The 25,843-nt window shown below is 51.0% G+C and overlaps 1 protein-coding gene across 5 annotated transcripts in view; it reads left to right on the top strand.

Annotated features, from left to right (window-relative positions):
• Positions 1-24,888, top strand: part of VWA5B1 (von Willebrand factor A domain containing 5B1) — a 69,952-nt gene extending 45,064 nt beyond the window's left edge. For 2 of the 5 annotated variants that reach the window (XM_081580649.1, XM_081580648.1), the window contains exons 13-22: positions 166-349; positions 1,328-1,518; positions 5,971-6,172; positions 6,589-6,903; positions 9,214-9,351; positions 14,055-14,186; positions 16,320-16,388; positions 17,225-17,294; positions 18,200-18,317; positions 19,794-20,397. In XM_081580649.1, the coding sequence (XP_081436775.1) occupies positions 166-349; positions 1,328-1,518; positions 5,971-6,172; positions 6,589-6,903; positions 9,214-9,351; positions 14,055-14,186; positions 16,320-16,388; positions 17,225-17,294; positions 18,200-18,317; positions 19,794-20,288 (1,914 nt within the window). In that variant the 3' untranslated portion in view covers positions 20,289-20,397. Of the gene's footprint in view, positions 1-165; positions 350-1,327; positions 1,519-5,970; positions 6,173-6,588; positions 6,904-9,213; positions 9,352-14,054; positions 14,187-16,319; positions 16,389-17,224; positions 17,295-18,199; positions 18,318-19,793; positions 20,398-23,321 lie in introns of those variants that run through there. The other 3 variants (XM_081580652.1, XM_081580651.1, XM_081580650.1) reach the window with 3 other exon arrangements.
• The last annotated feature ends 955 nt before the right edge of the window (positions 24,889-25,843 follow it).

Below are 25,843 nucleotides of genomic sequence, written 5' to 3'. Positions count from 1 at the left end.
ACAGCAGTCTGCCTAAATTCCCCAAGCAAGAAAAACCCTTCCCTATTATTCTGGTTCTTCAAAGGTTGAGCCTCCACCATCTCCTCTTACAGCCCTTGCTGCCCTTTGGATGTCCTCTTGACACCTAGCCTCAGTCTAAGTCCTCTTTTCTCTCCATCCCTCCAGGACGAGAGAAGACCATACAGCAAGCTGCACTCTCAGGAGTCCGGCAGCTCTGTCTTCTACCACTCACAGGATGAGGAGCCCAACCCAGACCACGGGGACAGTGTCAAGAGCGAAGGGGCACCGTTCAACCTGAGACGGGCCAAATATGCCCAGCCATCCAGCGGAGACTCCACCCCCAATCCTGGTTAGTTGGCTGCTGTTTGTGCTTCACGCCCTTCTCCAAGGAAGCCATGACCGCTACATTTTTACTGAGCACCTACTATGGGCTAAGTACTTATTACCAGTCTCAGTGAATGGTTAGCAGTTGTGGAGGTGGGTACTATTACATCAACTTTACAGATGAGGAAACTGAGACTTGGAGAATTTTAGCAATTCAGCTAAGCTCGTGGAACTTGAAAGAGGGAGAGTACAGGTAAAGAGCCTATATCCGTCTTCCTCCAAAACTTCTTTATGGCATTCGTTTCCATTCGTAGGGTATTTACTGATCACCTACGAAGGCTAGGTCCTGAGCACAGAATGGGAAGCAAAGATGGCTCAAACGTGGCACCTGTCCCTCAAGCCCTCCGACTTTGAGAGAGACACAGTTGTCCTTACTTCTGTTAGAAAGCAGAGTGACAAGGACCATAGGAAAGTTTAACAAACTGTAGGAATCCCAGGGAAAGGAACATCCAGTAGAGAATATTAGCAAAGACATAAGGAGGGCACCAGTTCTCAGAAGTGGGGAGAGGAGATTCCAGGCAGCAGGAACTGCCTGAGCTAAGACGTCGAGGTGTCGCGCCTAGGGAAAAGCCGGTGTATTTGGAGCACGGAATACCTGAAAAAGGAGTAGAAAGAGTAGCCGAGCAGACAGATTAGAGCCAGGTTAGGCAGGGCTTTGGACGCCAAGTGGGCTGAGACACCCACACACATTCCAATAGGTAAGTGAACGTGAAAGTCGCTCAGACATGTCCGACTCTTTGCGACCCCATTGACTATACAGTCCGTAGAATTCTCCAGGCCAGAATACTGGAGTAGGTAGCCTTTCTCTTCTCCGGGGGATCTTCCCAACCCAATAGGTAAGCAGTGGAAAACTCAAGAAGTATCCAAGCAGGCAAGGGGTCAATAAGCCCCCCTCTCTCTCTCCACCCTGAGGGCTTGCTTCTCTGTCACCACTCCTGCCCAGGTCTAGACCTCTCCCAGCGACGGCGGGCATATAGCACCAACCAGATCACCAACCATAAGCCCACCCCAAGGACCCTCACAGCCAGTGACCCCACAACGGCTACCAGGAGACACCCACTGCGGAAAACCAAGCTGCAGGACCTCACCAACCAAACCAGCCTGGATGCTCCGTGGTGGCAGATTGATTTGCAGGTACCCTAGCAGGGAATTTTGGAGTTAGGGGTCGCCGTAGATTGGAGGAGCTGTGTCTCCTGCTTCAGTCAGAAGGATGGAGCTTGACTGCAATTTACACTGACATGAGTCACTTCCTCCTGTTTCTGAATCTTTGCCTACCTGACCTCCAATTGACACCTTCCTAATAATGATACCCACTAGTCCATGACATCACGTATTCTCTTCTCATAGAACTTCCCAGTTGTCAAACAGCACCCCACTTGCACTCTCATTTGATTTTACAGTACCTCTTGGAAAGGAGGGAATGTAGGAGCTAGCCACTCCTACTCTGTACAGATGTGGAAAGTGAGGGTCACAGAGGTAAAGTGACCTACCTAGGGTCACTCAGCCAGTGAGGGGATTGCAACCCAGGACCTTTTGCCTGCAAAGCCCTTGCTTTCCCCTCTTCATCCCTTTCTGCACCCTCTGCAAACCTCAAGGGTTGTACATTCATCCAGGGCAGAGATCATCTCAGAGTTAGAGGCACAGCAGGACCAGTTATCCAGTGTCCAGCTCGACTAGGGTTTCTCAGCCCCCACACTATTGAAGTGGTAACTCTCTGTTGTGGGGCTGTCCTATGTATTGTAGAATGTTGGGCAGCTTCCCTGGCCTCTATCCACTGGTTGCCAGTAACGCTACCATCCCCAGTCAGGACAACCAAACATGTCTGCAGACACTGCCAAATGTCCCCAGGGCAGGGCAGCAAAATCACCAGGTTTGAGAAACACCGTGGTAACCCGAATGGATGCTTGCTATTATCTATATGCCTTAGCCCACTTTCTTAAAAATGGGCTTTACGTAGCATTGTCATTGTGAGTCTGTGGTTCCATCAAAGTAGCCTTTCATTCTCCCGTTCCCCCCAGTAACCCCATCCCTCCCCATCTCCACATACACGTAAGCCCTCTGTGCTCCCCAGCAGTGGGGACACTGCCGCCTTTTCGCTGAAGGTGCTTCTCGGTGCTTCCCCAGGAACCACTCGATGTGGTCAGAAGACACTGACTTTGGAGTCAGACAGACTCTGCTCCTTAAGCACGTTGCTTAACCTCTCTGAGCCCCAACTTTTCATCCCTGCAAAGGAGAGACTAGCCTGTCAGACGACTGGACTAAGATTCAGCAACAGATGTTTCCTGGGAGCCAACCGTAGGTGGAAGACTCTTGCAGCATCTGCTGATAAGAGATAAAGTAGCTAGTGCAGCACCTGGCACACAGTAGGTGTCCTTTATTTTTTTTAGTTTCTTTTTTAAAATGCGTTTATTTTTAATTGAAGGGTAATTGCTTTACAATATTGTGTTTGTTTCTCCGATGCATCAACATGACTCAGCCACAGGTGTACACATGTCCCCGCCCTCATGAACCTCTCCTGCTTCTCAGCCCGTCTCAACCCGCTGGGTTGTCAGAGAGCACTGGTATGAGCTCCCTGAGTCACACAGCAAATTCCCACTGGCTGTATATTTCACATGCGGTAGTGGGTACATTTCCAGGCTACTCTCTCCATTCGTCCCTCCCCCTCCTTCCCTGCCTGTGTCAATAAGTCTGTTCTCTACATCTGCATTTCCATTGCCGCCCTGCAAATAAGTTCATCAGTACCATCTTTCTAGATTCCATACATATACATGTTACTATGTAACATTTGTTTTTCTCTTTCAGACTTACTTCACCGTGTATTATAGGCTCTAGGTTCATCCACTTCATTAGAACTGACTCAAATGTATTCCTTTTCACACCTGAGTAATATTCCACTGTGTATATGTAACACAGTTCTTTATCCATTCATCTGTCGATGGACATCTAGGTTGCTCCCATGTCCTAGCTATTGTAAATAGTGTTGCAGTGAAGCTTGGGGTACATGTGGCTTTTTAAGTTATGGTTTTCTCAGGGTATATGCCCCGTAGTGGGATTGTTGGGTGAAATGGTATCCTTTAAACACAGTTCTGCTTGGTGAGAGCTCTGGACAGCTTGGCTTCTCTCCTGCTCACTTCGGGCCCATCTTTGTTCATTGTTCCCTATCCCCTTCTTGATTTCTTCCACAATGTGATAATCCCTAGTATCCTTATATGAATGCACATGTATGCACACACACACACACACACACACACACACTCTGCAGCCTATGGATGGGTGAAGGGGGCTGAATCTTAAGACTAATTTGTTGCTGTGGAAACTGTAGCAGTCTGTTTTTCAGTGTGGTGGTGATCGTGGAGCAAGAGTGGGGGAATCCCAGTCTATGATGGGGAGAAAGGGGTTAAGGACGTCCTGGGCCTCAGCAGCCTTGTCTGGGTACCCCTTCCCACTGAGGCCATCCTAAGAGGGACCAGTCTCTTTCCTCTCCCATACCCTTGTATCATCCCCAGGACCTCAGGCCCAGAGGAAACAGGAAGGACAACTCTAACCCCTGCCCCCAAGAAGCCCCCTCTGCTGGGGAGGCACAGTCCTCTTTCCAGTAAATATTTGATAGAGATGGGAAAGACTCTGTAGTTAACCATTAGCCCAAAAACTAAGGGGCAGTTTTTCTCTCTGTTACACCTAAGTGCCTCTGTTCCCCCATACCCTCCTCCTTCCAGGCAGGTGTACATGTTCCCAGAGGTACAAATTTTATTTTTAACTAATTTAATATTCTTTAATTACAAAAGTAATACATACTTAGGGTTCTCAATAAAAACAACCCTCAAACAGTTTGGTTGAATATAAAGTAAAAGTACCCCCTCTTGTGCCTTGTGTCCACTTGGTTTGGGGCGTTTCCTTCCAGAAGTACTACACACACTCGAAAACACATTTGCAACACACGTATATGCTTTGAATAATCACATACACAAACTGCTCTCCAATTTACTTTTTAAATGTCTTTTTAAAAGACACTTTTTATATGCAGTAAAAATTACCCTTTTTGTTGAATATCTCTATGAGTTTCGACAAATACAGGTAGTCATGTCTCTCTCTCCACAATCAAAATATGGAACAGTTGAAATTTTTAAAAATAATTTTATCTTGGACATCTTCCTGTATTGGTATGGAAAAAATCCACCACTTTCATTTCAGTGTTGTATGATGTTCCATTGCACAGATGCACCATAACGTATTTTGGCTTCCTAGGTGACTCAGTGGTACAGAATCTGCCTGCAATGCAGGAGGCTCAGGTTCAATCCCTGGGTCAGAGAGATTTCCTGGAGGAGGAAATGGCAACCCACTCAAGCATTCTTGCCTGGGAAATCTCATGGACATAGGAGCCTGGTGGGCTACAATCCATGGGGTCGCAAAACAGTCCAACGTAGCTTAGCGACTAAACCACAACAATCATGATGTACACACCATCCCCTATCAATGGCCTTTTAGAAAGTTTCCAGATTTTCACTTTTACAAACAGTCCCACAATAAATATACAGTACATGCACATGGATATTTTCATCCTTGTGTGTTACCACAGAATTAAATTCCTAAAAGTGGAATCGCTGGGTCAAAGGAGCTTGTGCATTTTCGGTGCTGACAGATGGCACATTGCTAAATCGTTCTCCCAAAGGAGTGCTTCAGCGCAGCGTCCCATCAACAGTCCATGAGAAACTCCTGTCTCCTCCTTGGCAACTATGGGTGTCATCAAACATTTAAATATTTGCTAATCCATAGATGGAAAAATCATAACTTATTCCAATTTAGAGCAATACTCCTGAGACTGAGCATTTTTCACAGGCTTATAGAACACTTTCCTCATAAAAGCATTTTGTTGAAAATGATCTTTGTCATGCATGCTGCAAATATATTTCCCAGTTGATTTCTTGCCTTTTGAAGTGTTTTGTCCTAGCATTGGACAGATTAAACCCACAAAACAGACGTCCAGAAATAAAACCAAATGTTCATGACAGGTTTGTCAGGATAGAGGTGGAGAATTGCTAAACGGCAGGGACTCGATGAATGAACGGTCATCAGTAAGTGGTGATGACATCTGTACTATTCAGAAAATCAAAGAAAAGGCTGTTTTCTATTTCCCTACACCAAAATAATTTTTGTGTGAATCAAAGATTTAAACAAAAACAGAATCACAAAAATTCTAGAATTTTTTTTTCTATTAGTAAAGACTTTTTAGCATGACAAATGGGAAGACATAAGGGGAAAGGTTGATAATTATAACCACACACACAAAGTTTTATACTTTACGACCAAAAACAAAACAAAACAAAAAAAAAGTGGGTTTAGAATATTATCCATGGTACATGATTTTCCCATGGTTTTCTGTGGTTTGGACTTTATCCACGACTTGGGATTATTTGTGTCCATGTTTCTCATGGGTAGTGGAGAGCAGGTCACGTGTCCTTGGGCGCTATAGGGGCAGTCCCCAGGGAGGAGCTGTGATGTGCCAAGGAAAGAGCTGTGGCTGGGGGCAGAGGGGAGGGGGCCCACCGCCAGGAGCTCAGCCTTCTCCTCTTCCTCTTGCATTCTTAGCCCTTGCTGAACGGTGGCCCGGACCTGAGCCAGGGTCCCAAACTCCGGGGTCCAGGGGCCCGCAGGCCATCTCTGCTGCCCCAAGGCTGCCAGCCCTTCCTGCCCTCCAACCAGGAGACCCAGGCCTGGAGCCCCATGAAAGAGTTGGATCTTGGGTCCAATTTGAAGCCTGCCTCAGAGACCCGCAGCCCTGGGGACCTGGGTAAGTGTCCACAGGGTCCAAGACCTGACTGGGGGCAGGGAGGAATCCTAGGCTGGAGCCCAGCCTGGCGGGGGTGAGGGGGGGCGGTGTCTGCTGCGCCCATCCCTGCCAGGGACCTCACCAACCCCTCTTTCCCAATCAACCTGGCCTTTGGGCTACCTGCGAGGTTCCCAGACGTCCTCCCTGCAGAGTGCTCCCCACTCTCTGGCCCCCTCAGGTACTAGCTTCCTGGGAGAGGGGTCTGCCCTACTCTTGGGGACAAGCTCGTGCCAACCCTACGCTCCTAAGGAGAGCTGCGGGTTCCCTGGGGCGGGAGGAACGACAGGGGGCTGTCCTTGTGGAGGGTCTGTATCCCGGGGAGGTATGTGATGTCCCCTGGAGTGGACCCTCTGTCCCGCTTGCCCCTCCGCCCGCAGAGCCGTCCCATCACCCCTCTGCCTTCGCGACGGAGACGTCCTCGGACTGGGAGCCCCCGGCCGAGTCCGAGGAGCGGGCCAGCCCCAGCAGGCCCGCCACCCCAGGCCCCGTGCTGGGCAAGGCCGTGGTCAAGGGCCTGCGGGACAGCCAGCCTTTGCAGTGGGAAGTGAGTTTCGAGCTGGGGCCTCCCGGCCCCGAGAGGGGCGGCGCCCAAGAGCCCGATCTGTGGAGTGAGACCTTCCACCACCTGGCGGCGCGCGCCATCATCCGGGATTTCGAGCAGCTGGCGGAGCGCGAGGGTGAGATCGAGCAAGGTGAGCGCCGCGGGCCCGCCCCTCCGCGAGGCCCCGCCCCACGCGCAGCCACGCCCCTCACCGCTGCCTCCGCTCGATCCCGCCCCTCCGTGAAGCCCCGCCCCCTGCCTCTCCCCCAAGGGCCGCCCTCTTTCCTGGCCACACCCCTTCCTTCTCTCCGCAGCCCTGCCACAGACTAGTGCTCCACTTCTCCCGATCGCTGCCTCCAGGTGCCTCCCTTGACCCCCACTGTCCCCCTCCCAACACACACCCACACCGACACACACACACACACACGCACACACACACACACACACACACACACACACACACACACACACACACGGCCGAGGGCTCCACCCCCTGCTTGATCTGCCCCCGGTGACCTGTTCTCTCCTCCCTTCTTCCCTTCTGCTATGGGTCCCTCAATAACCTCAGATATGCAGATGACACCACCCTTATGGCAGAAAGTGAAGAACTAAAGCGCCTCTTGATGAAAGTGAAAGAGGAGAGGGAAAAAGTTGGCTTAAAACTCAACATTCAGAAAACTAAGATCATGGCATCCGGTCCCATCACTTCATGGCAATTAGATGGGGAAACAGTGGAAACAGTGTCAGACTTTATTTTCTTGGGCTCCAAAATCACTGCAGATGGTGACTGCAGCCATGAAATTAAAAGACATTTGCTTCCTGGAAGAAAAGCTATGACCAACCTAGACAGCATATTAAAAAGCAGAGACATAACTTTGCCAACAAAGGTCCATCTAGTCAAAGCTATGGTTTTTCCAGTAGTCATGTATGGATGTGAGAGTTGGACTATAAAGAAATCTGAGCACCGAAGAATTGATGCTTTTGAACTGTGGTGTTGGAAAAGACCCTTGAGAGTCCCTTGGACTGCAAGGAGATCCAACCAGTCCATCCTAAAGGAAATCAGTCCTGAATATTCATAGGAAGGAAGGACTGATGCTGAATCTGAAACTCCAATACTTCGGCCACCTGATATGAAGAGCTGACTCACTGGAAAAGGCCCTGATGCTGGGAAAGACTGAAGGCGGGAGGAGGAGGCAAGAGAGGATGAGATGGTTGGATGGCATCACCGACTCAAGTTTGATGAGTTTGATGGTGATGGACAGGGAGGTCTGGCATGCTACAGTCCATGGAGTTGGACACGACTGAGCGATTGAACTGAACTGAACTGGACTGTAGGACTCCGGAGACCCTACCATAAGGACTGCCCTATTCCACCTCCCTGGCTTGTCTGGGACCACACCTCTCCTCCCACAGAACCCTCTAGGCCTAATCGGTCAGCCCAGTCACCCTTTGAGGCCATTTATTGAGTGCGGATCAGCTGGGGGTCAGGCTGAACAGCACAGTGACCACCGTCATCCCCGTCCTTACTTATGAGTGCTTGACACAGACTAGCTGGGAGGGCGGCTGACATGAATCAAACAATTATACACACCATTAATTGAGTGCATTTGTCCTAATGCTATTAAGAAGAAACACAGAAATCCAAGCAAATGTATAACAGGGATGGTGGGGGAGCTCATTTACTCCAGGAACTGGGGCAAACTTTCAAGAAAGTGATTACTGAGCTCTTGATGAAGCACATTTGGAGAACAGATATAGATATACATAGAAAATATTTCTATTATTTGTTATAATTTATGCCTTATTTATATAATAATACTACATGGTTTTTGTCTTATATTATTTGTAGTTTTGTATATGTTATTTTTTTTCTTCCCATGAGCACTTTTCCTGATAGTTTACAGGACATTTGTCCATCATTCATGCCAAGAAGACTCCTCACTTGCTCAGTAGGATGAGTCTTGACTTTGGGGTCAGGCCATCCTGAATCCTGATCTCAGGTCCATTCCTAACTTGCTGTGTGACCCTGTGCTTCCCACTCCCCCTTTCTGGTTTGTCTCTATGAGGCAGATCTATGGTCCCTGTGCAGCCAGGGGACCTGAGAAACCCTGCAGAAAGATTCTCAGCACACAGCTGCAAAATGAAAATAGAAAATATTGCCAACACAAAGATTCGGGTTTTTTTTAATAACACTAAAGTTATTTAAGGAGAGTAACTGTCATTTTATTAGCTATCTTACCTCTTTTACATTAAAATATCCTTATTTTATGAAATGATGGTGCAGATTTTAATAATTTTGAGAGTTTTTTCTTAATGTCCTTAATGGCAAGTTGGTAAGTCCTTAATTGTAAGGCCTGATTGAATTCCAAAGATGGGACCACCGATCTAGCCCTCCGTTTAGCTCCCTGTGGAGGGAGGACTTTCCGAGTCCACACCGTGACCTCGGCTTCTCCGTCTGCAGGGTCCAGCCGCCGCTACCAGGTGAACGCGGTGCACACCAGCAAGGCCTGCAACGTCATCAGCAAGTACACAGCCTTCGTGCCCGTGGACATAAACAAGAGCCGTTACCTGCCCACCGTGGTGGGGTACCCCAGCTCCGGTAAGCCAGCTGCAGGGTCCTCCCAGTGGGCCGGAGAAGGGGGCTGGGGTGCAGAGGAGCCTAGACTGGTGGGAAGGGGTGCAGGGAAAGGCCTAGAAGCGAAAACGCCCCCGGCAGAGGGTCTGACTGCCAGGGGGTGGGGGGCTCACGAGCCCCATCCTACTGCTCTGCAGAGGGCTGTGAAACCATCCCACTCTCTTTTTTCTACTAAATGAATTTGACTTTACTGTTCTTTTTCCATTTAGTATGTGTCACTGTAGAAAATTCTAAAATATAGAAAGATGTGGATGGACCTCAAGGTGATTATACTAAGTGAAGTAAGCCAGACAGAGAAAGGCAAATAGCATATGCTATCACTTATATGTAGAATCTACAAAAAAATGATGCATATGAACTTATTTTCAAAACAGAAACAGACCCACAGACATAGAAAACAAACTTACGGTTATCAAAGGGGGAAGTGGGGGAAGGATAAATTAGGAGTTGGGGATTAACAGATACACACTACTGTATATAAAATAGGTGAACAATAAGGACCTACCGTATAGCATAGGGAACTATAGTCAATATTTCATAATAACCTAAATGCAATAGACATAATACGTATAACTGAATCACTTTGCTGTACACCTGAAACTAGCACAACATTGTAAATCAACTATACTTCAAATGAAAGTAAATAAAAATAAAATATAGGAAGACATTAAACATGTAAAAGTGACTGGAACTGACAGTCATCCCGAAATGAGTACTAATGACCCCCTTGGTCTGATCACCCTTCCAGACTTCTATGAGTATCTACATGTAGAGAAATCAAAAGATAGATCATTTTTCATGAGTTGAATCATACCAATATGTGCTATACCTTACAAACTCTGGGTGTGGGAAATATGTTTCCATCTTTTCATTTTAATTGTAGCAATTACAGTGATAAAGAACCTGTCAGCTAATGCAGGAGATGCAAGAGACGTGGGTTCAATCTCTGGGTCAGGAAGACCCCCTGGAGTAGGAAATGGCAACTGACCCCAGTATTCTTGCCTGGAGAATTCCATGGACAGAGGAGCCTAGTGGGCCACAGTCCATGGGGTCACAAAGAGTCAGACATGACTGAGCACGTGGCAGGGAGCAATCATCCTAACAGCCAATTAGACAGTGTCCACAGCACTTTATATATATAATCATTTAATCCTCAAAACAGCTCTGCAGAGAAGACACTGTTACCCTCGTTTTACAGATGCGGAAGCAGAGGCAAAGGGGGTAAGGCACGTGCCCACAGTCACACAGCATGAAGGGCAGAGTCAGGAATTAAAGCGACCCAGTTTCAGAGTCTGCTCCCACTGCTCTCCCTCTCCACTGCCTCTTAAGGTTTATCTCAGCGTATTTAACCAGCCTCCAGCTTTGATCCCTGGGTCAGGAAGATCCCCTGGAGAAGGGAATGGCAACCCACTCCAGTATTCTTGCCTGGAGAATTCCGTGGACGGAGGAGCCTGGCGGGCTACAGTCCATGGGGTCACAAAGAGTCAGACACGACTGAGTGACTAACGCTGTTATTATTAAAGCTTCTGTTTGTTCCCCCTTTTGATTATTGTAAATTGTGCTGCAAAGAACATCTTTGTACATGGTCTAGTTATCTCCTCAGGGTTAATCGACATTCAGAACTAAGATTGCATATCAAAGGATTGACCCTTTTAAAAAAAAAAATCTTTTGACCACTCTGCACGGGCCTGTGAGATCTTAGTTCCCCAACCAGGAATCAAACCCATGCCCCCTACAGTGGAAGCATGGATTCTTAACTGCTGAACCACCAGGGAAGTCCTGACCCATCTTAAATTATTGTAATGTAAGCTATCAAACTAGCCCTGCCTTCCGGGGTTATCCTGTGTTATCCACTCTCACCAACACTGAAAATCGTTTATCTTTCTAAACCTATAATCTGAGAGGGGAAGAAAACATCTTTGGGGAATTTCTTTCGCTTCTTTGTTGAAAGCTTTTCATAGGTTTATAAACTCTATGTACTTTTTCTTTCCTAAATTTCATTTTCTGTCCTTTGAAGCAGCTTTTTCTTTTTAAAGCAGACCTCTTGACAGAATTGAATTTGGAAATAAAATACGCCTTTTCTCATTCCTCTTGCCCCTCTGCCCTGCTTTTTAAAAATCTATGGCACCAAAATATTCAATATTCCATTCCCTCCCTCCCTCTCTCTCTGCCTCACCTCCTCTGATTTCAGCTTCTGACCAGCCACCCAAGCTGTCACTCCCCTGGCCTTCTCACCCACTGGGCACTGTCACCCTGAATGATGTTCACCCACTCCCACTCATCTCTGACCATTTTTTAGCCTCTATAGCTAAAAACACAGTGTGGGAGTTTTAGGGACCAGGCCTGTATCTTAACCCAATTCTCACAGCCCCCTGAGGTCTGGATCAGCACTTCCCAAAGTGTGTTCCAGGAAACTGGAACTCCAGTTTCATGTCCTGTTAATGGCCATTCAGCGCAAAAAATAAAATAGGAAATAGCAGATTGGGGAAAAACATTTCCAAACCACTGGGTTAAATAAAGCTCAAAAGTTTTCTTTACTGCAGGAATTCTCAGAGCCTTTAGGGTGCTAGTATACGTCAAGAGGCCCAGAGAATGGACTACAATATGAATTCAGTTCAATCACTCAGTCATGTCCAACTCTTTCCCATGGACTGTAGCACGCCAGGCTTCCCTGTCCATCACCAGCTCCCAGAGTTTGCTCAAACTCATATCCATTGACTCGGTGATGCCATGCAACTATCGCATCCTCTGGCATCCCCTTCTCCTCCTACCTTCAATCTTTCCTAGCATCAGGGTCTTTTCTAAGGAATCAGTTCTTCACATCAGGTGGCCAAAGTATTGGAGTTTCAGCTTTAGCCTCAGTCCTTCCAATGAATATTCAGGACTGATTTCCTTTAGGATGGATTGGTTGGATCTCCTTGAAGTCGAAGGGACTCTCAAGAGTCTTCTCCAGCACCACAATTCAAAAGCATCAGTTTTTTGGTGCTCAGCCTTCTTTATGGTCCAAGTCTCACATCCATACATGACTGCTGGAAAAACCATAGCTTTGACGAGATGGACCTTTGTTGGCAATGTAATGTCTCTGCTCTTTAATATGCTGTCTAGGTTGGTCATAGCTTTTCTTCCAAGGGGCAAGCATCCTTTAATTTCATGGCTGCAGTCGCCATTTGCAGTGATTTTGGAGCCCCAAAAAATAAAGTCTCTCACTGTTGCCATTGTTTCCCCTTCTACTTGCCATGAAGTGATGGGACCGGATGCCATGATCTTCATTTTCTGAATGCTGAATTTTAAGCCAGCTTTTTTCACTTCTCTTTCACTTTCACCAAAAGGCTCTTTAGTTCCTCTTTGCTTTCTGCCATAAGGGTGGTGTCATCTGTGTATCTGGGGTTATTGATATTTTTCCTGGCAATCTTGATTCCAGCTTGTGCTTCATCCATCCTGTCATTTTGCATGATGTACTCTGCATAGAAGTTAAATAAGCAAGATGACAATATACAGCCTTGTCACACTCCTTTCCCAATTTGGAACCAGTCCATTGTTCCATGTCCAGTTCTAACTGTTGCTTCTTGACCTGCATACAGATTTCTCAGGAGGCAGGTAAGGTAACTGGTATTCTCATCTCTTTAATAATTTTCCACAGTTTGTTGTGACCCACGCAGTCAAAGGCTTTAATGTAGTCAGTAAAGCTTCCCTAGTGGCTCTGATGGTAAAGAGTCTGCTTCCAATGTGGGAGACCTGAATTTGATCCCTGGGTTGGCAAGATCCCCTAGAGAAGGCAATGGCAACCCACTCCGGTAGTCTTGCCTGGAAAATCCCATGGACAGAGGCGCATGGTGGGCCCCAATCCGTGGGGTTGCAAAGAGTCAGACACAACTGAGCAACTAACAGTGTGAAACTTCTTCAAAATTTGTTCTTCAGTAGAACTCTTCATTTTTTAAGGAACAACTTACAAATGAGTGTTCTCCAAGAACGGAGTTCCCCAAAACACACTGTTGGGTGTTGTAGCTTCATCCCTGATGGTGATGCTCTGGGATGTTCTGGTGATGATCTGGGGAAGGGAAAACTGGGATCTCAGTTTCTGAGATGGCAGAGTGGGAGGAAGGGAAACGGGGTGCTTCTGAGAAAACCAACCTTTTCTAACTAACACTGCTGCTTTCTGAACATTATCTCAGCAATAGTACTTACCTGGCAAGGTGAATATTATTATCCCCATTTTCCAGGTAAAGACACTGAGGCTCAGAGTGGTCAGCACTCTATCCAGCTAGTAAGAGATGGGGCTGGGGTTCAAACCAAGGTCATTCTGGCTCCAAAGCTCATGGTCTCGCCTTCTGCAATGCCTTCTTCGTTTTAGATAATTGACAGGCTGAAGCTAGAACCGTTCCTGCCAGCCTTGAACATGTTAGTCGCTCAGTCATGACTGACTTTTTGCGACCCCACGGACTGTAGCCCACCAGGCTCTTCTGTCCATGGGATTTTCCAGGCAAGAATACTGGAGTGGTTTGCCCTTTCCTCCTCCAGGGGATCTTCCCGACCCCAGGATCAAGCCCGGGTCTCCTGCATTGCAGGCAGTTTCTTTACCATCTGATCCACCAGGGAAACCCTGGGGACGAGGCAAAAGTCTGGCACAGTTGCACCCACCTGACCACCTTCTCCTTGTCCTCGCAAAGGTGCTGCGTTGAGGATGGTCAGCTCTCGGGTCCTGACTCGAAAGTGGAAGGGCACTTCTGCAGGTTTCGGGCGGTCCCAGACCATGCTTGGAGAAGACTCGGCTTCAGGAGACAGCAAATATCAAAATCTAAGTAAGAACTGCCTCGGTGTGTTCTGAAGTCTGGGTGTCCGGATCCCTGCACTCTCGTGTCCAAAGCCATGACGGACTCTCTGTGAGTCTCCACTCTGGATCTTACGGGGCTAGAGCAAGGCCAGGCTTCCTGAATTCTCTGAGGCCTGAGACGGGCAGAGGGGCTGAGCATGGCCCAGATATGCCTCTGGGTACCAGAAAGCAGACTGGCCTCCCTGCCCACATGCCCACACCACACCCCAGCTCTCCCCTTTCAAGCTCCAGCGACCCCAGTGGCTGTCCCCTGCTTCCAACCTCTGAGTCCTCCCAGGCACCGAATGCCAAGAAACCTAAAAGTCAAGGGGAAAGGCAGCTCCATCTGTTCGGGTCCCACCATCTGCTGACTCTAGGATTCCCCAAAGCTTCCTTTCGACCGTCACCAAATTTCATTGTGCCCGAAGCTTGGGTCCCTGAAGATCCGTGATTTGATCGTTTGACGACCTTGCACACATTCACAGGATAGCCTGGGTCCTGCAGGTCTGCGTGTCTTTCTGTCCTGCTCAAAACAGCCTAGCTGCTGCACCCATCCTAACCCCTTCCTCCGTGCCCTCACGAGTACCCTGAGCATCTCCTGCCTTCTTCTGCGCGTGGGAAGGACATCAGAGCTCCCACCTGGCCACTGGCCCCAACACCCAGACAATAGCGCTGTTGTGCCTGAGGGATTAGAAAGTACTCACGGACACTGATGGGTTCACAAAGGAATAGTGTGAGATGGGGTGAAAAATCCGAGGATTTCCTCAGAGCTTAAGGAGTTTCGCCAACTCCTTGGTCCCTCAGAGCCTCCCAAACCAAGGGGAGCCTGCTCTACCCCTGAGTCACGCTGGGCTCCCAGTCTAGAAAAAACTTCTGGTCTACCCTTTCCATCCTCTGTAGCTCAGCTCTTGGTGGCCCATGACTTCCATCAAAATCACAAATCCCTCCTTTTCTAATTGTCTTCTAATTCATACCCGCTGTGTATGGCTTCTAAACTGTTATTCTACCCCACACCCGTCCCCCCCTTTCCCTCCCAAAGGAGGGAATGCCTAACACTCATGGAGGGTTTTTTCTAGGTGCTCAGCACTACTTTAATTATCCATGACTCTTCATACCCATCCAAGAGATGGGTTTTTCCACGTTAAGAGATGAGGAAACTGAGGCTCGGAGTGGTTAAGTGACTTAACACAAGGGCACACAGCAGAGGCACAATAGAGCCAAGATGTGAACAAGCCCTGTCTGGCTCCAGAGTCCATGAGATTAATTCACCACCATGTCCTTTGCCTGCTGGTTGCTTCAGTCATTCAGCCACTGGGTCACTTTTGTGCTGACCTTACCCCACCCCCCACATGCACCCAGCAGTAAAGAGCTGCCCTCAAAGAGCTGCTAACAGTCTCCGAGGGGAGACAGAGGCTCTGCAGAATATATCTGTGCGTGAAGTTTTTCCCATAATTTGGATCATTCCCAAATAGTACATTGCCCATCACTCTCCAGCCGTTAAATAATAATCATAAGAATAATCACCCCAACACACATTTTGAATAAACAATATGTGCGATTAGTATCCCCATTTTACAGGTGGGGAAACTGAGGCTCAGGGCCCTCTGACAAGTGAATGCCATGTTCTGGTGCCTCCTGAAGAGCTGACATGAACCTACCTCCCCCGCACCACCACCACCTCCAACCACCACGATCAGGCCTCTAACCCTGCTCCCACTAACCGCCTGAGTCCATAGCTCGGGGCTTTATTGATTACATACCACAGGTCAGGCACTGAGCACTATCTGTGTATTATCTCATCTCATCCTTACAACCACACAGAGCAGTACTATTAGCCCTGGTTTGCAATTGAAGCTTATAAAGTAACTTTCCCTGGGGTCACACAGCTACCTATTGGGAGGGTTGGGAGGATTTGATCCCAGGCGTGTCCGACTCTTGTGGTAGAGCCATGGCGGTGTCTCTGGGAGGTGAGGACCCATCCAAGCGGGGATGGGAACCGGACGTTGCACTCCCAGTCCCTCCCCAGGTACCGTGCATTCGGACCAGCATCCTCCTGGGGGGTCTGGGAGGTGCGAAGCGGAGGGCCGGGTAGCTCAGGGCTCACCGGCTTCCTCTGTTGTAGACGTGGAGGAAAGCGCCCCGGCGCCCTTCAGTGAGAACACGGCCCACGAGAAGTACACTACTCCTGAAGGTGAGCGCGCAGTCTGCCAGCGCTCCTGGTTTTTATTTTGATATTTATTTACTTATTTGGCTGCGCCAAGTCTTAGTTGCAGTATCTGGAATCTTCAATCGTCACGGCATGTGAACGCTTAGTTGCGGCCCATGGAATCTAGTTCCCCAACCAAGGATGGAACCCAGGGGCCCCTTGCATTGGGAGTGCAGAGTCTTAGCCACTGGACCACACCAGGGAAGTCCCTGCCAGCTCCCCCTTGAGTTAAAATAGTAATTGATCTTTGGGCTGAGAGAGTGTCTTAACCCAACAAAGTCCTTGGTGGTTCTTTTAGTCTCCAGACAGCTCCATGCATGATAGGTAGTATTAAAGCTTCAAAGGAAAGAAAGTGAGAGTCAGAGGAGGTGAAATGACTTGCCCAAGGCCACACAGCAAGTTGGTGACAGAGCTAGGCCAGGGATCAGGCCTCCCAGTTCCCCCGGAAGGACCGATCTCCCACATCCCTCCGCTGAGAATCTTCTAGCAGTGTGCCCACAGAAGAGACTCAGTGTCCCTGCTTGGGGCTGAAGGGGTTGACCTGCAGCTGTCACTGTCCCCACAGGTAAACTTCCAGAAAATGCAAGGGCCGCCAGCCAAGGGGACTTGGAGGGCTGCTTCTTTACCGAGGAACCCACATCTTTCACCCATCCCCACACCCACTGGGTCAGAAACAGCCCTGCAGCCTCATCATTAGCTTGGATCCCTAGGGATATAGGCAAGCCCCCGCCCCTCTCTGGGACTCTGTTTCCCCAGCAGGGCGGTGAGCAGTGGGACAAGGTCATCTCTCAGGTCCTAACTTTCATTCTGTGGCTCTCCAGGTCCCCTGAGAGGTTTGGCCACCAACACCCTTTCTTCCTTGAAGGCCTCAGACACTCTCTTTGGATCCAGGTACGTGGGGATTTCCACTGGGGGATCACTCTGCCACTAACCATTTTCAGGGGATTGCCCCTGGTTTGGGGGGCCAGAGGTAGGCCCAGCCTGAAGCTGCACAAACGTGAACACTTTGAAGGGTGGCAAGAAGGACCCTTGCCCAGAGACAGCACCGTCTTCAGGCTTCACACTGCTGAAACCTTCCCCCAACCCCAAGTTCACTTCCCACACCTCCACGGTCTCTTTACAAATGCAGGCCCCCACTCCCCCCGCCGAGAGGGCTGGCATGTGACTGCCTGACCACTGGGCTGACTGAGAACATGCTCTCAAAAGAGGGTCCCAGGATGAGATGGAGGTTCAAGAGAGAGGTGTGCCTGTGCTCAGTCATGTCTGACTCTGCGACCCCATGGACTGTAGCCCGCCAGGCTCCCCTGTCCCTGGGATTCTCCAGGCAGGAACACTGGAGTGGGGTGCCATTTCCTCCAGTAAGGGATCTTCCCCATCCAAGAATCGAACCTACATCTCTTACGATCCTGCATTGGCAGGCAGGTTCTCTACCACTTGCGCTGCCTGGGAAGCCCTCGAGTAGGAGGGGACAGATCGATACCTGTGGCTGATTCATGTTGACGTATGGCAGAAACCAGCACAGCATCGTAAAGCAATTATCCTCCAACTAAAAACTTTTTTTTTTTTTTTAAATAAAGAGGGTCTTAAGAAGAGTACTACCTCGCCCCTCGAGTGAGTGCCTTGGGGAGACACACTCCCTGGGCCTCGGTTTCCCTCGCTGTCAAAGGAGGAGATCATCTGTCAGCCCCCTTCTGGCCAGGACTTTCAGAGGCTGTCGAGGGGCCTCTGGGAGGGGGGACGGCCAGGGACACCCCCAAGACGGCAGCGGTCACTCCTCCTCGGTTCTGCCCACACAGGCTGAGTCTCAACAAGTCCAGGCTGTTGACACGAGCGGCCAAGGGCTTCCTGGGCAAACCGCTGAGCAAGATTCCGGAGTCAGCCCCAGGGAACCAGAACTCTGACTACATCCCTCTGGTGAGTGCCCTAGACCCCAGACCTCAGCCCCACACTCAGCAGAGGGGTCACCCACCCCTCTGCCTCTGCAAAGGGAAGAAGACCTAGGCCTTCCTACCCGCATAGCAGCAGGGCGGAGGGAGTATGCCTGGGTCCCCCGCCTGGGGTCGAGGAGGGTTGCTAAAAACCAGTGTCAGCAGTACAACCATTCTTTGCAATCTGCCATCTTGGCTTTAAAAGTTCCCGGGAATCTTGCATCCTACTCCACCACCTGTGTGTCTGTTTTTCAATACGTAAAAAAAAAAAAGGCTTAAAATGAGTCACCAGCGAGTAAAAAGAACACCCCTGGGACGTGTACCGTGTTTAGCAAGTGGCTCTGCAGACACGCCAGCCTGCGGGGCAGGGTGAGGAGCCCCAGCCTGGAGTGAGTGTCTCTGAACTGAGGAGCAAGGGAGCCTGGTCTTGCCACACCTGGGGCTCAGCAAAGTTGGGGAAAGAAGGTGCTGGAAGGATGGACAGGGTGGGAGCTTCCCTGCCCATATCCCAGCCCCTGCACACCCAAGTGCCCGCGGTCACTTGGAGTCTCCAAATATCCTGGACAACAGAGCAGGAGGCGTGTAGTCACAAGGATTTGTTGAGTCAGGCACCGTGCTAGACCCTGGGAGACAGCCCTGAACCAGGTGAGCATTGTCTCTGAGCCCTAGTCGCTCAGTGTCTAGGGGGGACACCACAAAGGAACCAGGCAGCTCTGATCTCTGGGTGCTGTGATGGGAGCAGGGGTTTGGTGGGGGAGCATGAGGGAAGGAGGGGACACGGCTCCAGGCTTGAGGATGAGGAGACATGAGGTGTGACCTCCGGCAGGATGCCTTGGTGAAGCATTGCATCTGAAGGGCGCAGAGCTGTGGCTGACAGTTTACAGACAAGAGAGGGCGCCTGGGGGCTGGAGAACGGTGGGGAGGGGAAAGAGTCAAGCACAAACCGGAGCTCTGGGGATTAGAGCTTGGGTTTATCCCGGAAGAAAATTGAAACTACTGAGTGGACGGCCTCCAAAGAGTGATGTGCCCTGTGCCTTACAGAGACCCCTCAGGACGCGGAAAGGATGGGGTGGGGGGGCGGACAGGGAACATAAGGAGAGTCAGGGACAGCATGAAGTGGCAGACGTCGGACTACAGAGCTGTCTAGAGCGTGGGCTCACTGGGGCTTGGAAACCGGTGGAGGCAGAGGGAGGAAGCGGTGGTGAGCTGCCTGGACCACAGTGGCTGGTCCCAGGGGCTGAGGTCGGTCCAGCTGCCCAGGACAAGAGGCAGGTTTGAGCTGGATTCGACGAAGTTGAGCTGAACTTGGAACAGCCGTCAGTGTGACGGCTGGGCAGGGTGAGCTGGCCGGGGGAGGTGAACGGGTGCGCTCCGTGCACCCAGGCTTGGCTGTGGCTTGGGGCTCCGTGGGCTGAAAAGTGTGAAGCCCACTGAGGGGCTCCCCCCCCGCCAACACACACAGGTGTCTCTGCAGCTGGCTTCCGGGGCCTTCCTGCTCAACCAAGCCTTCTGTGAGGCCATCCGCGTCCCCATGGAAAAGCTCAAGTGGACCTCGCCCTTCACCTGCCACCGGGTGTCGCTAACCTCCCGCCAGCCCCCGAGTCCCCAGCCGTGTGCCAGCCCCGCACCCCTGCACCCCTCCCACGACGGCCTCTCCCCGGAGCCCCTGGCTGAGAGCAGGCCGGGCCAGGAGCCCAGGGCCGTGATGGAGCACATGGGGAAGCTGTGGGCCACCGTGGTAGCGCTGGCATGGCTGGAGCACAGCTCTGCCTCCTACTTCGTCGAGTGGGAGCTGGTGGCCGCCAAGGCCAGCTCGTGGCTGGAACAGCAGGAGGTGCCTGAGGGCCGCACGCGGGGCACGCTCAAGGCTGCCGCCCGCCAGCTGTTTGTGCTCCTGCGGCACTGGGACGAGAACCTGGAGTTCAATATGCTCTGCTATAACCCGAATTACGTGTAGGGGGGCGGTGGGGAGGCTGGGGTGGCGTGGGAAAGCGAGGGGACCCCGTGGGCCTGGTAAGCGGCATGGTGAATGTGAAAACTGAAGTCAATATACCCGTTGCTAGAAAGAGTCCTAGCCTGGCGATGAGGAGGCCTGAATTCAACGCCAACTTTGCTACCACCTACCTGTACGACTTTAGGCCAGCCCCTGCCTCCCTTCCAGGCCTCAGTGTCCCCACCCATAAAAGAAGTAGGCAAGATGAGGGAGTTGGACTACGTCTCAAGAATGTCCAGATTCCTTTCTGCCTGGACTTCTGGGGAGCTGTGGAATTGACTGCCACTGGGGGGTAGGGAAAGACTATATACAGTTTAAATCTCAGTTCTCTCTGGAGGAGGAGCACATGGGCAGACAACCCCCCACCCCCAACCCAGATAAAGGATGGATGAACAGACCCAAAACCTGAAAGTAACCAGACCTGCAAGCTTGCATCTAGGCAGGGGGAGAACAACGCCGCGAGCTGCATTCTGGGACAGGCCCTTGACTCCATGGTGACAGTCCAGGACCCTAAATCCCACCGACAAACTGCCTGGAGAACCATCCTCCCCAGCACTGTACGAGAGTCACCCGGGGAACTTTTATTTTGGCTTGGAAGCCCTTCCTATATTTTAGTGTTGGTCTTCAGATTGTGATTTCCTATTTAAAAAGAGGACAAGGGAAGATTCCCTGCAAGCTGAGGTTTAGCATAAAGCCACATTCTATCCCAAAACCAGTCCCAAAAGAAGAGCCGTGGCCACAGAAGTCAGTGGAGAAACCAGCGGACTTCTTAAGTAATTGATACACTTTCCGGAATTATGTAATGCGAGCTCTATCCACTTGTCTTGATGGGCTAGAGAGGCACCCGGTGTCAGCTGCACTCTGGGATAGTGGAGGCCTTCTCTTGCCGTAGCACGCGGTGAGAGAGACAGGGGCCTTCTTTGCAACAGAGCCCCATGCTTGGCTGCAGTGCATTTGGGGATGGTGGCTTCAGCCGGGGGCCATGATTTAGTCAATGAAATGAAAGACTCTTGAAGCTTTAAAGCAGAGAGCCCCTGGGGACTTCCCTCTCTCAGGCCTGCCGTGTGGGGACAGGTGTGTCCCAGCCTGGGATTCCCTCATGACCGGTGCCCAGTCACCTCTGCCCTGCAAACTCACTTGGGGGCGGGTCTGGACCTCACCTGGGAAGCCCACCAGCTTGGGACCCCAGGTTGAGTCCACACCCTTGCCCACCCCACCCGACCCCGTCTCCAAGGCCTTAACCTCTCCCCGCCAAGTGGTCCCTTCTGGCCCAGGACCCTGCGAAGCCTGCCCCTGCTCGATGTCCCCCTTCAGGGGGACCCCACGGATCAGACACCTTCACGAAGCCCCAAGAAGACTCAGTGCCCAGTCTTCAAGGGGTGAGAGAGAGCAGGGTCCTCAGGACAGCCATCGCACACAGAGAAAAGGCACCGCCCCCAGGATGTGGTTCCCCGCCCTGCCTGCCCCATCCGGTTGCAGAGCCCTCCCTGTCCTCCTGCTGAGCTGCCGCATCTCCCACACGGGCTCTCACCTCACCCACCCTTCAGGGCTCTCCCCTAGAAACTGGTGACCCATGCCCCAGGGCGGGGACGGGGCTGGAGATTTCATATCAGGTCCCATCTGCCCCTTGGCTGGCCGTTGTGCTTCAGACCCGCCCGCTGGGGAGGAAGCCAGCCAGGCAGTCACCCACCCGAAGGGGGATGAGGGCTGGGAGCCAGCTCCGGACCTCCTCATCAGCGCATCCAGCAGCCCCAGCTTCAGGGGAAGGAGGACGGGGCGTGCCATCCCGCATGAATGGAACTATTGTCAGACTGAGAGCTGAAACGCCTGGCACTCATTTGGGCAAGTGGCTACCCCTCTCGGGGTGCCCTGGAGCCAGGAAGCAGGGGCTTTCTCCTGCTCCTACAGTCCCAGATTCTCCACCTCTGAGATGGTGACCATGCCATGCTTGTCTGTGTGACCTTGAACAAGTCCCACGTGCTTTCTGGGCCTCTTTCCCCCTCTACCATGACCAGCTTGGGACTGGGCTGTCCAACTTCCTCTGTTAGCCTGCTTCTGGGTCTCTAAGCTCAGTGCGGACGATGACCTGGGCTCAGGTGGCCCAGTACCTGCCCAGTATAAAACCAGTGCTATAAGACCCCTGGAAGGAGGAACTGAGAAGCCCAGCAGGGTGGTGGGCACACCACCCCCTTCTCTAGGGAGCCACCGCAGACCCTGCCCCAGTAGCAGCTGTGGAGCCCTGGACAGCTCTGATGCACAAGCAAGTTGCTGACCTCTGCACTTCCTGCTTCCCCTACCCAGCACCCAAAGGTGCAGAGGAACAAATCCTCCTTGACTTCAGATAATCCAAGGGCTTTGGGTGACATATGGATAAGAGACATTGTTTAAAGAACTCCAGTGGTATTGACAGGACATGGGTCTCAGAAATCTGCCCCCAGGATTGCCAAGCAAAAAATCAAAGGGACTAGTTCTAAGGAAGAGGGAAGAACCTTAGGTAAATAGTACAAAAGTTCTTGTGTAGATGAACCATTGCCCCTGTAATCAGGATTGATGTGGATTAATCTGGATTCTTTGTTAACCTGGCCCTTGCTTTCTAGGTCATGCAGAAGGTCGTTTATGTCCTACCTGGCTCAAGAATTAGGAGAATACAAATGCTTAATGACACAGCTCAAAAGAATGCGGAGCTGAAAGCTGGGGAATTTAAGTGTTGTTCTGAACCCCACCACTAGCGTGCTGTGTAACTTCTGGCAAGTTGCCCACTTTCTCTGGGCCCCATTTCATCTTTTGTAGGTGGAGGAGGTGACACTAGCTCAGCATTTCCAGCACTATTTCTTGGTGGATAGGTGAATTAGCAATTTATGAGAAACTGTCCAGCAGGCAAATATGTTAGGGAAACACTAAGAAAACAGATTTCTTGAAGTCAGGACAACTCAATCCCATGAATATATAAATATGCACTGTCAGTCTCCAGGAGGTGATTCGGGTCTCTCTCCCCAGGTTATTCAGCTGGGAACATGCTACTAGATCTCCCTTCAGGTTCTCCAGGCCCTGAAGACGTCCCTCAGCTTGCTTTCTCATTGGTGTGTGTGTGGGTACAGCCGACTGTAACAACTGGGTCCTCCTTGTCCGCTGAAGCAGGAGGATCCCTGCCTCAAGGGTCCAACCTGCTGCTACACACAGAGACAGAGCCCTCTGAGACCCCTCATCCGAGGAGACCAACTCCAGATCCCAGGAAAACTGGGCCCCTCACATAGGCAGACTTACACTGGACTTGGGAGGTTTCCAGCCAGCACTCATGGTTTCCCAACCTGCCCCTTGCCTGTGGACCAAACCAGTGTCACCAACTGCCCTCCACTACTGTGACTGATGGAAAGAGTAGTTGATTCCCAAACTAGCTGCTGGTGGGTTTTCTTCTGCTTCTCAGATGTTTGAGAAAGCCAGCTTCCTCCTCTCCTCTTCCTGCTTTCAGAAAGGCCTCTGGAAGTTTCCTCTAAATCCTGACTTGCCCCGGGTTTTGTCCCTACCCTTATTTGGAGGGGTCTCCTGAGCTCTGAGAGCAGCCTACCCCAGGGGACCGGCCACCCAGCTCAGCTGCCTAGCTGGAACCTGCGTGACACTCCCGGCAACTTCCATTGTGGGGCCCAAATACTGCCTCAAGCTATTTGCGTATTGGAATGTAGGTGGTCCCCAGACACAAATGCATCCTGCAACCTTACGGTGCCCTGGGGAGGGAAAGAGAAGGGAGTTGCTACCCCAGGAAGTAGGTTGTGTGTTCACTGCCATGGCATCGCCATGGCATCTTTTTTTATCGCACCCCCCCCCACCAATCTAGCAGGGACTAGAGAAAACAACAAAAACAGGCACGTGGCTCAGCTGTGGCACACTCTGCAGAGCCAGTGTAAAAATAACCAGGGCAGGGGCGGGTGCGGCACTTTGCAGCTGGATAGTCGGATCCAGAGATCCGTCCCAAGGTCAGGAACTTGGCAGCATCTCCCAGCCAGGCCTCCAGCCCCCATGATGGAGCTCCCTGACCCACGTGTTCACCCAGCCCCCAGCCTCTCGACAGCACTGCCTTCCAGTTGACCTGAGAAAGTGGGATTTCTCCTGTTCATGCTGCAAATCTCCTTGGCTAGGAGCCAGCTGTCTTGAGCCTACAGCCGCTTCCCAAGGCAAAGCGCCTCGTCTCACTGTGGCCGAACGCGGGCGCACCTGCCGTGTCGTCTCACTACTTGCCCAGATGGCTTTAGCTCAAGTGGCATGGCCGGTGCTTGTCCTCCCCCACCCCAGAGCCTCAAGTGCCTACAATGCGCTACCCCCACCCCCTTGCCTGCTCACACTTCTCGTTCTTGGACCACATCTCACCTTTCTGCCCGGTAGCCAGTTATGTAGACATTGTGGAATCCTGGACACCAGTGTCCAATGTCCACCAATAGTTAGTACATCCCACCCTGGAGCAGTATGCGTGTGCCTGTTCTCAGCAGAATGGCTTCTTTGTATATTACATGGTGGCTACTGTTCTCTTAAAGGCTTTTAGCTCATAAAACTGTTGACAGTGTGACAAAAATTACACTCGAGTCTGCTCGTTTGTTCTTGAAGTTCACGCTTGGCTTTCAGACTAGGTTCAGGTGATGTTTTTGCCTCATTTAGTGCGGTTACATCTCTCTCAATGCAGGTTCTCGGATGACCAACTATCCCCCCAGATATCCTGGAACTTAGGAGTGGTGGTGGGGGCTCCCAGGATGTGGGACTTTGCGTTTCAAAACCAGGACAACCCCAGGAAAATCAGGACAAGTTGGTCACAGTAGTTCCCCCAGATGCAGAGCCTGAGATGAGGATTCAGTGCAAACAGTGTATTCATGTGCTCCCAGGAAACACCCTAAGCAAGTGAGGAATTGAAATAACAACACAGAGGACACCCATAAAGGGACAGTTACTAACCAGGTTATGAGGCTGGGTGTGGACCCTCTTTTGTTCTCAGAGCTCATGCTTGGCTTTCAAACTATGTTCAGTGATCTTTCTGCCTCAGTACGGTTACATTTGTCTTGATCTGGGTTGTCTCTCGGGTGGCCAACTGTCCCCCAGGTTGTCTGGAACTTGGGGGTGGGGGGGTCCTCCCAGGATGTGGGACTTTGAGTTTCAAACTCTCTAAGAAGGAGAGTGGATGCCTATCTCAGAGCTCACAGGGAAGGAAAGGGAGCCGGTGCACCAGCTCCACTCAGCCACTGCTTGAGGGTCCCTCCCAGGGGCCTTCACTCCCCGGCATCCATGGCCAGGCACCAGTGCACCGGCCAAGCTGACCTGCAGCTGGAGAAAGCCGCCTGGCAAAGGATGGGTGCCGGTGGGTGTCCAGCCCCGGTGCGCCGAGCTGAACGGAGCAGAGAGGGTACTGACCCTGAGAGGCGCTGACAGCAGCACCTGCTGCAGCATCTCTGCAGAGCTGCTTTCATTTCTGCTTTTTCTCAGCAGCCATTGGTGATCCCACAAAATATATTTCTCTGAGAGCCATCATATTGTCTGGG

Source organism: Giraffa tippelskirchi, chromosome 3 (assembly GCF_054371585.1).
Source record: "Giraffa tippelskirchi isolate mGirTip1 chromosome 3, T2T-mGirTip1v1.2.pri, whole genome shotgun sequence".
NCBI classification, from domain to species: domain Eukaryota; kingdom Metazoa; phylum Chordata; class Mammalia; order Artiodactyla; family Giraffidae; genus Giraffa; species Giraffa tippelskirchi.
Note: the sequence above shows the minus strand (reverse complement) of the source record. Positions and strands in the feature narration are given on the sequence as shown.